The sequence below is a fragment of the Marmota flaviventris genome, chromosome X (assembly GCF_047511675.1).
Source record: "Marmota flaviventris isolate mMarFla1 chromosome X, mMarFla1.hap1, whole genome shotgun sequence".
Taxonomy (NCBI): domain Eukaryota; kingdom Metazoa; phylum Chordata; class Mammalia; order Rodentia; family Sciuridae; genus Marmota; species Marmota flaviventris.
Genome location: NC_092518.1, coordinates 41,460,479 through 41,475,038, shown reverse-complemented (window position 1 = coordinate 41,475,038; position 14,560 = coordinate 41,460,479). Strand labels below are relative to the sequence as shown.

The 14,560-nt window shown below is 39.9% G+C and overlaps 1 protein-coding gene across 1 annotated transcript in view; it reads left to right on the top strand.

Moving 5' to 3' along the window:
- LOC114080725 (G2/mitotic-specific cyclin-B3-like) overlaps nucleotides 1-11,810 on the top strand; it is a 47,973-nt gene extending 36,163 nt beyond the window's left edge. Inside the window, exons 8-12 of the mRNA XM_071606521.1 lie at nucleotides 4,425-4,562; nucleotides 6,928-7,083; nucleotides 7,835-7,984; nucleotides 11,131-11,261; nucleotides 11,490-11,810. Of these exons, the coding sequence (XP_071462622.1) occupies nucleotides 4,425-4,562; nucleotides 6,928-7,083; nucleotides 7,835-7,984; nucleotides 11,131-11,261; nucleotides 11,490-11,559 (645 nt within the window). The 3' untranslated portion in view covers nucleotides 11,560-11,810. The remainder of the gene's footprint in view (nucleotides 1-4,424; nucleotides 4,563-6,927; nucleotides 7,084-7,834; nucleotides 7,985-11,130; nucleotides 11,262-11,489) is intronic.
- The last annotated feature ends 2,750 nt before the right edge of the window (nucleotides 11,811-14,560 follow it).

The window sequence follows — 14,560 nt, the reverse complement described above, 5'->3', positions numbered from 1 at the left end:
AAGCAACCCCTTTGATAGAATTTATTAATTTCCCCTCGAGCAAGATGAAATAATTTGCACATTTTAGTTCATTTCTTTATCTGCTTTTTAAAATAAGCTAGACTTTTAAATACAAATCATCAATGTTTAATACATTATGTTCCCTATGAATAATTATTTTGACATTTCTAGATGTGGGCCTTTTTTCTCTTATTTTTTTCTGTTATATTGTAAGTTCTTTTAACCTAAAGGTCCAGTCTTTCTTTGCCCAAGAAAGAAATTTGTATCTACACTTTCTTTGATAATTTTACCCTTCTACTTTTTCTCTCATTTTTTCTTTTTCTATTTTTTTTTTTTTTTACAAACTTTGTGCCTGTGGCTGACTTTCAATAGTTAGCAGAGTGGGAGCTGCTTTGCCACCTATGAAATCTTGACCCAGAAGCAGGTTGTCTATAAGTGGTTTACCACCATATTCCCTAGGAACATGGCTCACGTAAACACACGCAGGGCCCACTGCCCCAGGCTAACTGAACCTCCGTTGGTCCTACCCTGTACTTTGTTTTTTTAAAAAATATTTTTATTTGTAGATACACACAATACCTTTCTTTTATTTATTTATTTTTATGTGGTGCTAAGGATCAAACCTAGTGCCTCACATGTGCTAGGCAAGCGCTCTAACACTGAGCTACAGTCCTAGCCCTGTTGCTCTGTATTTTGCCTGGAAGAATTCTGATCTTTGCCCTTCCTTTTGAAGAGAGCATAGGAGATAGTTTGTATGTATCTCCAGGATCTATTCTCTATGTCTCTGAAGTTTTCATTTATTATCTTTTATCTCTCAGTTTCAAGAGAATTTCTTAAAGTAGTCTTTGGAATGTTGATTTGTTTTTTTGGCATTATCTAACATCCTGTTTACTGTTACAAATTTTTTTAAAACTAAGTAACCATGTTATATCATAAACCAGTCTTTTAAAAAAATTGTAAATGGACACAATACCTTTATTTTACTTATTTATGTTTTATGTGGTGCTGAGGATCAAACCCCATGCCTCACACGTGCTAGGCGAATGCTCTACCACTGAGTCACAATACCAGCACCATAAACTATAGTCTTCCTTGGTCCCAGAATTTCTATTTTCATAGGTTCAGGGTCCTTTCAGATCTTGTTAAGAATATTACTTTTTAAAATTTCATTCTGTTCTTGAGAATGAAAAGGTTTTTTAGGTAGATGCTTGCTGATTCCTAAAAATGTTTCTCTTTTTAAAATTACTTGTTCCTTTTCATATGTCTGGTTGATGTTTTTCTGTTTATTCCTCTTTATAGAAGAAGTTCTTTGAGTTTTGGAATTTGAGATGGATTTTGACCAATTTGTCTTCTAGTTCATGACATAGTGTATCTTTTATTACTAGTTTTGATTTATCTATTGCTTCCTTTTCATTTTCTCTTACCTATTTCCACTAAGAATAATAGTTATTTATTGAGAATTGGAAGAGTACTCTAGCCAGAGGCTGTTGTAAAGTGAGGGAGAGAATATTAGTACTGTGTTGAAGGGCTTCTTGTCACATTTGTTGGAGCTGCTTGAAATTACCTAGAATATCACCCCTTCTTCTCTAACCAGCACAAAGACTTTCATTTGGAACCTGACACTGAGGGAACAGAAAACCATATAATGTAAAGAATAAAGGAAGTCAAGTTGCTTGGTCTTGAATGGGGAAGATTTATGGGAGTTATGATAACCGTCTTCAATAGCTGAAGAGCTGTCACAAGAAGGATTAGACTTCTTTCACATAGTTTCAAGTGGTAGAATAACATTAGAAAGATATTGCCTAACATTCAAGAAGAGGTATTACTATAATGGACACAGCTAATTTAAACTTTTTTGATACAGGGGATTGAACCCAAGGGTGCTTGACCATTGAGCCACATCCTCATGTTTTATTTTGAGACAGGGTCTTGCTTAAGTTGCTCAGGGCCTTGCTAAATTCCTGATGCTGGCACTGAACTCACAATCCCTCTGCCTCAGCTTCCTGAGCTGCAGAGATTACAGGAATGCACCACCACAACCAGCAAAGTTAAATACTTATTGTCTCTAAATTTTGACCATTCATTCAGATATTACCCACACACTTAGATGCTACCATCTGATACCCACATGTATATATGGGCAGCTAAGGGCCTATGTAAGGGACTAGAAGGAATTTATGTAAATAATGGCTGTGTTTGTTCACAAGCATTATCCTCAGATGACTGCTGCTTTCCATTCCTACCCTCTTTTATCTTTATTTTTTATAATTACCTGAACCTTGATTTCTTGATATTTATGGTGATAGTCATTATCTTTCATCTACATAAACTCTTCCCATCCTTTTCTTCCCATCTTATTTCTTTGGGCAGTGTGGTAGACAGAATAAAATATTCATGTCCTAATCCCCAGAACCTGTGAATACATTACCTTACACAGTAAAGTTGAATTAAAGTCACTAATGAACGGAATTTAAGAAAGGGGAAATATTGCCTGTAGCTGTGGCGCACACTTGTAATCCCAACAACTTGGGAGGCTGAGGCAAGAGGATCTAAGTTCAAAACCAGCCTCAGCAAAAGTGAGGCCCTAAGCGACTCAGTGAGACCTTCTGTCTAAATAAAATACAAAATAGGGCTGGGGATGTGGCTCAGTGGTCGAGTGCCCCCAAACAACAACGACAACAACAACAAAAACAAAATAGACTCAAGAAAGAGGAATTATCCTGGGTTGTCTGAGTGAGTGGGTCCATTGTAATCACAAAAGTCCTTAAATGTGGGAGAGGGAAGTGGATTGTGATTTAATGTGAGACTTAGCTGATTTTGAATGAGGAAGGAGCCATAAACCAAGGAATATGGGCTTCCTCTAGATGCTAGAAAAAGCAAGACGATGGATTCTGTAGTAGAACCTCCAGAAAGGAACACATACCTGCTGACACCTTGAATTTTAGTTCAAGAGGACCTATTTTGGACTTCTGACATTCAGATCCCTAATATAATGAATTTGTGTTGTTTAAGTTATTGAGTTGTTGGCAATTTAATTACAGCAGTAATAGGAAACCAATACAGATTTCTGAGAAAATTCAAAGCCATATTCATGGAACAGTTTAGAACTGCTTCTTGGTATTTCCATGATCATAACTTACTATGTGTATTGCTGAATTGTTGTATTCAGCCATTTTCTGATAATCATTTGCTTATGTAATATATACATCCATTTCTCCAATGCTTCTCATTCGCCTGCTTTTTGGTCATCTGGGTTCCTGGCCACAAGATTAGCCTGTACAAAAGAAGGCCCAAGGAAGTGAAGCTTACAGGGAGGGTGATTTCACTTAAGATAAGGGAGAATTTTCTGTTAAAACCATTCAAAGAGGGATTAGTCTGTATTTGAAGATTTGGAAGGCAGGAACTGAATAGCTATCTTGTGGAGATGTTGGGAGGGGGCTATTAGTTAGGTGTTATGCTAGGAAAGATTTTTGTTGTTCTTGAATCCTTGGAACCTGGGAGTTATGGAGAAGAAGTATCACTGATGGTTGGTGGGCCCTCTGTGTACAGTTGTGTAAATTGTGTTTATACAAGGGCTTTAGCCAAGGCAAAAGCAGCCAGTGAAATTGAATTCATACTGCTTGCCAAGCCATGCATTCTGGCTATAGGGCTGCTGTGTACCTTTGCTGATTCATATAAAGATATTATGTAATTGATTTCTATCTGAAGGGCTTTATTTGCCCAAAGAAGCCACCTCTTTTTTTTCTTCTAATTTCCACAAAGGTACTGCATGGGCCAGCATACATTCTGAGACTGGGGTTATAGGAGAAGATTTCTTGGAGTTGGTGAAGGAAAGATAATGATAACTAAGAAAAAGAAAGGAAGGGGAGTTATACTGCTAATGATTTAATTTCACTCTGGCTCCCCGTATCTCTTAGTTCTCTTCCAAATTGTGCTATTGATACTTGCTCCCAATCAATATATTCTAATAGCATAGCTAGTTGAGAAAAGAAACTAATAATAAATCAGTTAATAGACTCTGTATTTCAACTAAATAAACGTGATCTCTTCATGTAGTTTACAAGTTGGTAACAAATGCGGAAAGCAAGAACCTCAGTATCAGAGATCAAAGAGAGAGAGAGAGTGTATATCCACTCAAGGTGCCCCCAGAGAAGGCAAAACAGCTTATCTCTCTCTCTCTCTCTCTGGCTTGAAAGACTATTTACCTATTCAAATATGTGAGGGCAGATAATACCGGGGTCCTTAAAGGCATGGGAGATTTATGCAGGTACCTTACTGAAGTAGTTTTCTGCATTCCTAGCACAGTCCCAACTGGCCAGGACTATCCATGATGTTACAGATAGTCCAGGAATCTAGATCAGTATGGAGATTTTTATGGATCTGTAAGATGTGTTGATTCTTGTCCTGTTTGTGTATTCCTCCAGATGACCTTTGAGATTTGTCATGAGACCTTGTACTTGGCAGTAAAGCTGGTGGATCACTACCTGATGAAGGTAGTATGCCAGAAAGACAAGCTACAACTCCTTGGTTCAACTGCCTTTCTGACTGCAGCAAAATTTGAGGTGAGCATGAGTCCCTAAGAGAGAACTAATCTGATTTCTACCTAAAATAGTGAATGAACACGTATGTGTAGTTAGGCATGCATATACACATATGTACACAAACTTATGCATACACTTGTGTGCGTGTATCTATCCATGTGTTCCCAATTACATACTTGCATACAAATAATTTTTCCCATCAATTTTTTATCTGTCTTCCTAAAGCAGGAAAACTGATGCTTATTGGCTATGGTGCTCTATTGGTTTCCTGGAATCAGCAAGGTTCTTCCATTTCCTCTTTGAAGATGTTATGTATGCATGTGCCTAATTAAATGGGTGGTTCTTTTTAAAACTTCTTTCTGGTCCATGATTCTCTGCTTTCCAGCCTTTTCTGTTCTTCCAACTCTATCCCCATCTACTAGAGTCTTGATCTGCATATAGAACAAAATTTTTCCAAACCAGGATGCTTGGAGCTATTTAAGAGAAAATGGCTTGATATAGAAGGTAGTGAGTCTAAATGCTCCAAGTAAAGTAGTCATTTTTGAAGTTGCACTGAAGTGAGTTTCTGGTCTTTGTGTGTGTGTGTGTGTGTGTGTGTGTGTGTGAGAGAGAGAGAGAGAGAGAGAGAGAGAGAGAGAGAGAGAGAGAGAGACTGACTGTAATCCTCCTAGCTACATCTCTGATGCTTTCTCCTTTCCTGGGTGCCAACTGAACTTGTTTAACTTGTTTAACTGTTATTTCTCCTTTATTTATGCTAGCAGTCATCTTAATTATATAATACCTTAAGGTTTGGCAGCAGAGAGGAAGTAACTTTTATTAAGAAATTCAAAGAACTTTAGAAATATGGATTTGTTTTTATGCTGGCTCCCTTACTCCCTCCCCAGTTCCTACTTCCTATCAGAATCCTCACTACTTCCCTTTCTACCTGCTCCCTCCCTTCTCTATCTCTTCCCCTCCTACTTTGGTCATGCCCCCTCCTTTCCTGCTTACCCCAAGAGATACCTTACACCTTAGCTTCTGTTTGGGCCTTGGCTAAAAGAAAAAGGGATGGTAGTGGAATAAAAGGGGTACTTCCTGGCACAGACCTTCAGAGTTGCTCTGAGAGCCACCAGATTCTGTTTGATTTGAGTTCCTCCACAGAAAAACAAAACCAGAGAGCTGAGAGGAGAGAGGCCTATTTACAAAAGTGTATTACCACCAGAAGGAAGATAGGACCTTTTGGGGTGGATTTTTACAGTGCCAGAAGCACCATCACAAGGCATAGGGACTGAGAGCAGTGATCTACTGTCCTGATGAGTGAGAACCAGGCATAGGAAATCTAAGGCCTTGTCAGGGTAAGGGAGGGAAGGAGGCCACAGAAAGGGGAGATAGAGGTGAGGAGAATGTACTGGATGAAGCTGGACAAAGGGGCTAAGGATTAGAAGAACTACTGTCCTGGGTGCTCCCTATTATCCCCTATCCTCTGGAGCCTGAACTTGATCATAGGAAGATCAGGAGGAGGCAGAAAGGCTCTTAACTCTTTTTCTTACCAGGCAGTTACTGCCTACCCCAGCCTTCTTCCTACAACTCTCGCTCTCTTTGTCTCTCTTTCCTCTTCTTCCCTCCCTCCCTCCCTCCCCTTCCCTGTTTGCAGATCACAGATTGGACCAATCCTATAGTATTAGAGAAAAGGAAGCTAAGACCCAGAGAGTGGAAGTGACTTGTTCAGGTTCTCACACTGCTGCTTTCTTTCTTCTCTCATCATCCCATCTCCACAGGTCTCCTCACAAAAGTCCTTTTGTACTTTTCAATTCTGTGAGGAAAAGATATCCCTCCTCCATAGCACTTAGTAGGGACTCTCTGTCCTGGCCACCAGAGGATGGGTGTTCTTGGCTCTAAGATTTGCTAAGAGGTGCCCCTCCCTTTCCCGTTCCTCCTCTTTTCCTCCTCTGCTCTCCCTTCCTCTTTGTTGGCCAGGGCCCAAATGAAGCTAAGGTGTAGGGTATCTCTGAGGGTAAGCAGGAAAGGGGCATGACCAGAGAAGGAGGGGAAGTGAGAGAGAAGGGAGGAGAGGGAAGGGAGCAAGAAGAGAAGGAGGTAGTAAGAACTCTGCCAGGAGACAGGAACTGGGAAGGGAGTGAGGGAGCCAGCATTGTGCTGTGTGATTTTTGTAGCAATCCATAGTTATAAAGTTCTTTGAACTCCTTAATGAAAGTTGCTACTTCTCTGCTCCCAAACCCTAAGGTTTCATAAAACTAATAAATTCGAATAAACAAAATTTAAAAAGACTAACATGAAGGATAGGTTGCCTCCTACCCTTCACCCTTCTTCCCCTTTGCCTTCATTTATAAGCAGAGAGGAGAGGGATATCTGTCTGGTTGTGACTGACTGTCCTCTCCACCCACAGGAACCCAGCCCTCCTTGTGTAGATGACTTCCTGTACATCTGTGATGATATTTACAAGCGAGATGAACTGCATGCCATGGAAATCAGTATCCTGCAAGCCCTCAACTTTGACATCAACATTCCCATTGCTTATCATTTTCTGCGCAGATATGCTAGGGTAAGAGGGAGGAGGAACATCTTTGTTCCTCCACTTCTGGGTTATAGCCACTCTATAAGCAGAGTGGCTGGCTGACAACTTCTTGGCTTAAAGTTTGGTAATCTTTATGAGGGAGTTGGGGTGGGGGGCAAGTTGCAGATTAACCCAATGTACCTATAAGATTTGAAATGAGGATAGAATCAGGGGATTTGATCAGAAAGGGACACCTGAGACATTTTGGGGGAATGTGGGCAATGTTTTCTTTCTTGAGTTTTGGTTACAGAGGAGGCCATTTTATAATTATTCATTGTATCCTACAAGTGTGTGTTCTGCACTTTTATCTCTGTGTTATAGATTATTGGGTTTTTTTCAAATAAAAAAAGGGAAGGGGCTATTTGGGAGAGTGGGACATCTTCTAGGGTAGAACCAGGTGCATAGTTGTAGTTGTGAGACTGACTCTTTGGAGGATGACTCCCACAGAAAGGGGAGGAGGGAGAACCCACAATTGATAATTTCATTTAAAATCCTAAAGGTAGCAAATTGCACTGCCAATTTCAGAATTTCCCTGTAAAAAGTCTGCTTTTGCAGACACAGACTGCTGGCCCTGTGCTTTTGTAAGTGTACAACTTTAGGGTGAGCCATGATGGCAGGAGAGATACATTGCTCAAGCAGAAAGCTATTTGGACTGGGGATAGGATAACTGGAAAGGAGGTCTTCCACCTGGTACTGTTTTCTGAATTGATTGTTGAACCAGTCTTCTTGCTGTCTTTAGTGTGTCCATGCCAGCATGAAGACACTGACCTTGTCTCGCTTCATCTGTGAGATGACCCTGCAGGAATATGACTATGTCCAAGAGAGAGCTTCCAAACTAGCAGCTGGCTCCTTCCTCCTGGCCCTCTACATGAAGAAGCTTGAACACTGTGTAAATATTTGTGATGGGGGTTGGGGGTAGGGGGGAGTGAAAATTAGGGCTGTGGGAAACTCTTGGTGACAAAGCTGCCATGTATCCATAGTTTTGATTTATTTCATACCTGTACAACCTAGGGACATGGGTTTTGAAATACTTGTTTCCTTTTTCTTAGTCATAGTACCCCTTATTACAAAGAAAGCTTCCTTAAAATTCTGGTATTACAAAACAGAGTAATGAGAAGTTATTCAGGTTGTCGTAGGGGTTGGGGTGGGCCCACTTCTTATCCCTGACCCTATTCCAACCCTGTTCTTTGCAGTCCCCTCAGCAAAGCTGGCCCCTGAGGGAATTTGTTAGAATAGGACTTGAAAAGCCCTGGCCCAGAGAATATAGAGTAGTGAAAGTAACTGTGTGTATAACAGGGTACTCAGAGGCATATCAGCAGTGTGGTCTTCAAAAGAGGAAGGCCCTCAAAGCCATCTACCCCCATACAAGTAAAACTCATAATTGATGCTTTTTCAATATTATAAAATGTTGTAGATAAAGACAGCTTTAGAGAGCTTTAAATTCTTACTGCTGTGTTACATGCAATTCATAGAGAGATTATGCTTACAAATAAAGCACCCACTGTCAGTTCAGTCACCTCTAAGTCCCTCTTATGTAGAAATCCTGAGCCACGACTGATGGGGAAACTTCTGAGTGCTGAGAAAGAACTGCACAACAATTGTGTAATCCCAGATAAGTCATAATGAAATGGGGGACATTTTGGGAGGATAGAGAATGTATTTAATAAAGTGATCATGATGAAAAATAATAAGCAATAATAATGTCTAGCAGGGGGTTAAAAATCTAAATCTACTATATAATCAGCATGGGTATTAGCCATAGCTCTGGAACTGTGGTCCTGGAGGCCCCTGTTGAGCCAGACTTTGATCCATGGATCCTGCTGAAGTTCATAGTTCTTAAAGGGGGCAATTGAGGGGTTTCAGGGTAGCAAACTGTGTACCAACTAGGCTAGAAATATTTTGGTGTTTTCATACTTGGTGGCTAAACCAATGAGCATCAGCTGAGGACTACAATCTTCATAATCCTGTTTTATATACACTGCCTCTCCTACAGAAAAGGAATGCAGTACAGAAGAGGTGACTTTTGAGTTGTGTCTTGAAAGATGAGTGGAAACTTGTGATAGGAGACATTCAAGGTGGAGGGAGAAATAATGGAAAAAATGTGAAGGTGCTAAGGAAGGAGTGTGATATGCTTAGGTCTGAATAAGACATCCCCTGTGAATACAGCAAAGGGTGTGTTAAAAGGGAATGGTGAAAGGTGAGACCAGAATGGTAGGTTGGTAAGTTGTGGTCATAAATGCCATGCTCAGGGAACCCACTTGACGTGTGTGTGTGTAGTACTGGGTATTGAACCCTGGACCTTGGGCATGATAAGCAAATGCACTACCACTGAGCTATATCTCCAGCCTAAGAGACCCAATTCTTATTAAGGCATTGAAGGATTTTTTAGGGAAATAACATACTCTTGTTTGTGTGTTTTGGAAACAATCCTTGTATGGCAGTATAGAAGGAATACTAGTGAGGGAGACTATAAAGGTGGGAATACCAGTGAGTAGGGTGTTGTAATAGTCAAGGGGAAGAATCCAGGGCCTGAACTGACAGTGGCAGTGGCACTATGTAATTTTTAAAAATATTTTTTAGTTGTAGATGGACACAAAACCTTTATTTTTTAATTTATTTTTATGTGCTGAGGATTGAACACAGTGCTTCATATGTGCCAGGCAAGTGCTGTGCCACTGAGCCACAACCCAAGTCCAACTTTCTAATCTTATTTAACATGCCCAAATATTGTGTTAGTCCCTTGATTGGCACCTTTCGTGATTACCTTTTGTCTGTGGCAGTGGTTTCCAGATAGTACTCAGGGGACTCCTGGGTTTCTAGCAGAAGTATCTAAGGGACCATGTAAATGGTAAAGGGTTCTAAATTGATAGGTTTCTTAACCCCACCCTGACTTCCTGGTAACCCCAAATATGGGCTTCCAGGTAAGCTATTTGTGGAACAAAGGAGTTCATGTCAAATACTTGAAGATATTTTTAGAAAACCACCAGCTTACAGATAAATCCTCTTCCTTTCTCTGCCTGTTGAGCTCTTGCTTGACTTTCAGCATGCACTGCAGATGTGCCCTCCTCTGTGAAGTTTTCTGTGACTCTCTGAGTTGGAGTTCATGGGTTCTGCTGCTCTGTTCCTCCAGTGTCCTGTACTCACTTCCATCATAGCACTTAGCATACATTTTGCAACTCTCTGTTTGCATGTTTGTCTCTTTCTCTAAACTAAACTCATCAAGGGAGATGGGTCCCTTATTCATCTTGGTATTACCAGCATCTTACATGGGGCTTGATAATATTAATCCTAGCTAGCATTATATGGGCATCTCCTATGTGTTAGACTCTATTTTCTCTCTCTCTCCCTCACTCCCTTTCCCTCTCCCTCCCCCTCCTTTCTTCCTTCCCTCCCTCTTTGTGTTTACACATTCATTTAATCCTGTAATAAAAGTACTATAAAAATCTCCATTTGACAGACTGAGAAACTGAGCCATGATGAAGTTAAAGAACTCTCTAGGCCATGCTGTTAATGGAGCTGGAATTTAAACAGGTACTGTCTCCAGTACCTTTGCTCTTAAACATTGCCATATTGCTTTGGCCAGAGGATTCTTAAAGTCAAGTGAGAAAATGAATATATGGAATGACAGTTATTAGAGCCAGAGATGAGAAACAATGTTATGTTCCTGTTGGCTGGTGGGTTGGGAGTCAGATTTTGTTTGGGGTTTTACTTGGCCATTGGCTCTGGGCCTCATAGTAAATTACAAAATCAGTCTTATTCCTTATGACTTTGGAGGTTTTCAGCTTATGTGAATGCCTGTGACCAGGGCTAACATCTAAGAGGTACATGTAAATATGGCCATCCTAGAACTTTGTGTATGAAAACTTTTCTTCTAGATAGTACCCTATAATTATTGGTTGGTGACTGTACTGTATAAATCTTTGAATATTATTCCTGCCTAAATGATAGATGGAGAGTTTGGATTTAGGGTAGGAGGGATGGAGGAAGGTTATGCTTCTTGTGGTAAAAGTCAACTGTTCGTGCTTCTTCTTCTAGATTCCTATCTTGGAGTATTACAGTGGCTACGAGTCCTCTGAGCTCCACCCCCTGGTTAGGCGGCTGAACTTCATGCTGACTTTCAGTTCTTACAATAGGCTCAAGACTGTGTATTCCAAGTATTCTCACCAGTAAGTAACTGATATTGGGCTCGTGTTCATTCATGGGGACACATTAAAATGCCAGGCCCAGACTAGTCTCACTTAAAAGAAAAAAGAATTCAGACACATTTCATATTCCTTTCTACTCTATGGTTAAAAAGTAAGAGAAAACTAAGGGCCTTAAGTCCTATTTGTTCCATGGAGTCTGTTTGGCTTTGACCTATTTTACACTGAGCAGACCCACTCTTCCTTTTGCAGGATCTTCTTTGAAGTCGCCAAAATTCCACCCTTGGACACGTCGAAGCTGGAGGAGATTTTGGGCTCTTAATTATGAGGCTGAGGGGTCTGGCACTCTGGCAGTAGCCACAAGGGCTAAGAAAGCATGAAAAGAAAATAGGCTGTATTTATTCTGTGCTTGAATTTGTCTTTTGGTTACTTTTCTTCATTCTTTACTTCTCTTTGTTCGTCTTTTTCCAAACTGATAATGTTGTAAAAATTTAAGTTGTTTTTATGAAAGAGAAGAAATTATTGTTATATTTAACAAGAAACTTAATAAAAAATTAATGGTTGTTGTTCAAATGGCTTACCTCCCTTCTTCTCTCAGAAGCTCCATGCAGAGCCCAAGACATTTTCTTTCCTGCCTAGTAAAGGCTGTGTCTCAGCATCTAGCTTAATCAGTTTCTTCCTCTCTTAGAAGGTTTTCTCCTCATGTGAAAAGGAATTGTGAACTGATGGGATGGGTGTATAGGAAGGAAGAAACTGGGGAGTGGTGCCCACATGAATGAGAAAGTCCCTTATCCCCCAGGCAGACCTCAATATTCAGAGCTGGGGCAGCCGATAGTGCAGGCTAATAGCCTTTGGTCCCAATCTCAAATTCCTTGCTTTATTTGCTGCTTTTTTTTTTTTTAGAGAGAGAGAGAGAGAAAATTTTTTTAATATTTATTTTTTAGTTTTTGGTGGACACAGCATCTTTATTTTACTTTTATGTGGTGCTGAGGATCAAACTCAGCGCCCCACGCATGCTAAGTGAGCACGCTACCGCTTGAGCCACATCCCCAGCCCAATATTTGCTGCTTCTTAAATGATGAAAAGGTAGGGATAAGACTTTTAACCCAAATATAGCCCTATTTTCATAGTAAGGTAGCTCTTCAGAGTGTAAACATGAAAAGATACTGCTTGAAGTGGTACATTGAAATCTTTTGTTTTAAATATTTTTTTCTTAGTTGTTAATAGACCTTGATTTTATTTATTTTATGTGCAATGCTGAGAATAGAACCCAGTGCCCCACACAGGTCAGGCAAGTGCACTACCACTGAGCTCTAACCCCAGCCCCCATTGAAATCTTTTTTGACTCTAATCTGCCAAGAGAAGAAATTTCTAGCTGCAAAATCAGTAAGATGAATGCAGTATCAACCACTTGCCCAATGTTTCATTCATCAAACCTTACTAACTTTTGTTCTCTTCCTCTCTGTATCCTATCTTTGGGGTAATGTGTACTGGGAAGTTGTTTCATGTGTTATTAGAGTTGTTGAGCATCTTCTGAGACAATTGTCCAAGAACTTTTGTTCAATTCCACGTCTAGGGCCTCCCTGTAATCTTACAAGTAATGTCTGCTACATTAGCAGACATCCAGAACTCTATTTTAGTATTGTGGCAGGCAACTGCCCTAAATGATCTGTGGCCATTTGTTACCACTTGTCAGATATTTTGAATATCAGTCCTGGGGTAGACATTTGATGGAAGGGACAATCAATGAAGATGTTATGGGGAAAATGCTTCCTCGATTCTGATCTGAGACTTCCTGTGCTATTCTGATCACATCACCTTTTCTGATGGATTGGGGACAGGAGTGTGAGCATGACAAGCCCTTAGGTATCTCCCTGCCTTTTTTCCCCCCTTTGAATCTGTTTCCCATTCCCCCTCCCAACTTGCTTTGCCTTAGAAACCAGGCATCAATTATTTCCCTCCTGCCAAATTTCACTACATTTCAGGATGACTAAAGGGTTTATTCAGATAGGACCAAGCCATTTGGTAGTTCAGTCTGCTAACATAATTAATTTTGCGTAAATGTCCCAAAAGCACTGGACTATAAGCCAACTTGAACATCTCCATCCTCACTAAAAAGAAGGTATCTTTTACTTGATTTTTAATTCTGGAGCTTCATATCAGGGAAACAATTAACTAATTGAATTACTCCCCCCCCCCTTTTCCAACCCTGCTATCTATCTATCTATCTGTCTGTCTATCTATCTATCTATTTATTTTTAGTACCAGGGATTGACCCCAGTGGTGCTTAACCACCACTCAGCCACTTCCCCAGCCATTTTAATTTTATATTTTGAGACAGCGTCTCGCTAAGTTGCTTAGAGCTTTGCAAAGTTGCTGAGGCTGGCTTCAAACCTGTGATCCTCCTGCCTCAGCCTCCCAACCTGCTGAGATTATAAGTGTATGTTACCATGCCTTCCATCCCTGTTCTTTAGAGGTTGGAAAACATCAGTCATTTTTGTTGTTATTGCAAATGCATCAAAATTTATTTTACACTCATCACTACTTCAAAATTAAGATAGCTATTAGAACTGTATCTTGTTATTTTTTGTCTTATTAAAGAAGCACATATATTTCTTTATCAAGTAATTGTTTCCATATTTTGATGACTCTAGTTCAATATAACTGATTTTCTTTGTAGCTGTGTGTGTTTTTAACAGTTTTATCAAGATAAAATTTACAGACTGTACAATTCAGGTTCCAATTTCTCCACATCCTCTCCAACACTTATTAATTTTGATTATAGCCATCCTAGTAGGTATGAAGTGGGATCTTTTTTATGTGTGTGGTGCTGGGGATTGAACCCAGGGCCTTGTGCATGTGAGGCAAGCACTCTACCAACTGAGCTATACCTGCAGCCCTGAAGTGGAGTCTTATTGTGGTTTTGGTTTGCATTTCCCTGATGGATAATGATGTTGAATCTGTTTTCATATGCTCATTGGCCTTTTGTGTATCCTCTTTGGAGAAATGTATATTCCAATTTTTGGCATATTTTAAGTGGGTAATTTATCTCTTTATTATTGAATGGTAAGAGTTCTTTAGATATTCTAGATCATACATATGATTTATAAATATTTTCCTGATAATATAGATTATCTTTTCTCTTTCCTCATAGTGTTTTTTGAAACATAAAGTTTTTCATTTTGATAAGGCCCAATTTTACCTGTTTTTTGACATTTTTATTTTGATGCCATAGCTGAGACACCATCACACAATCCAAGTTTATAATAATTTATGCAGAAGCTAGACATGGTTACACATGTCTGTAGTTTCAGCTACTCAGG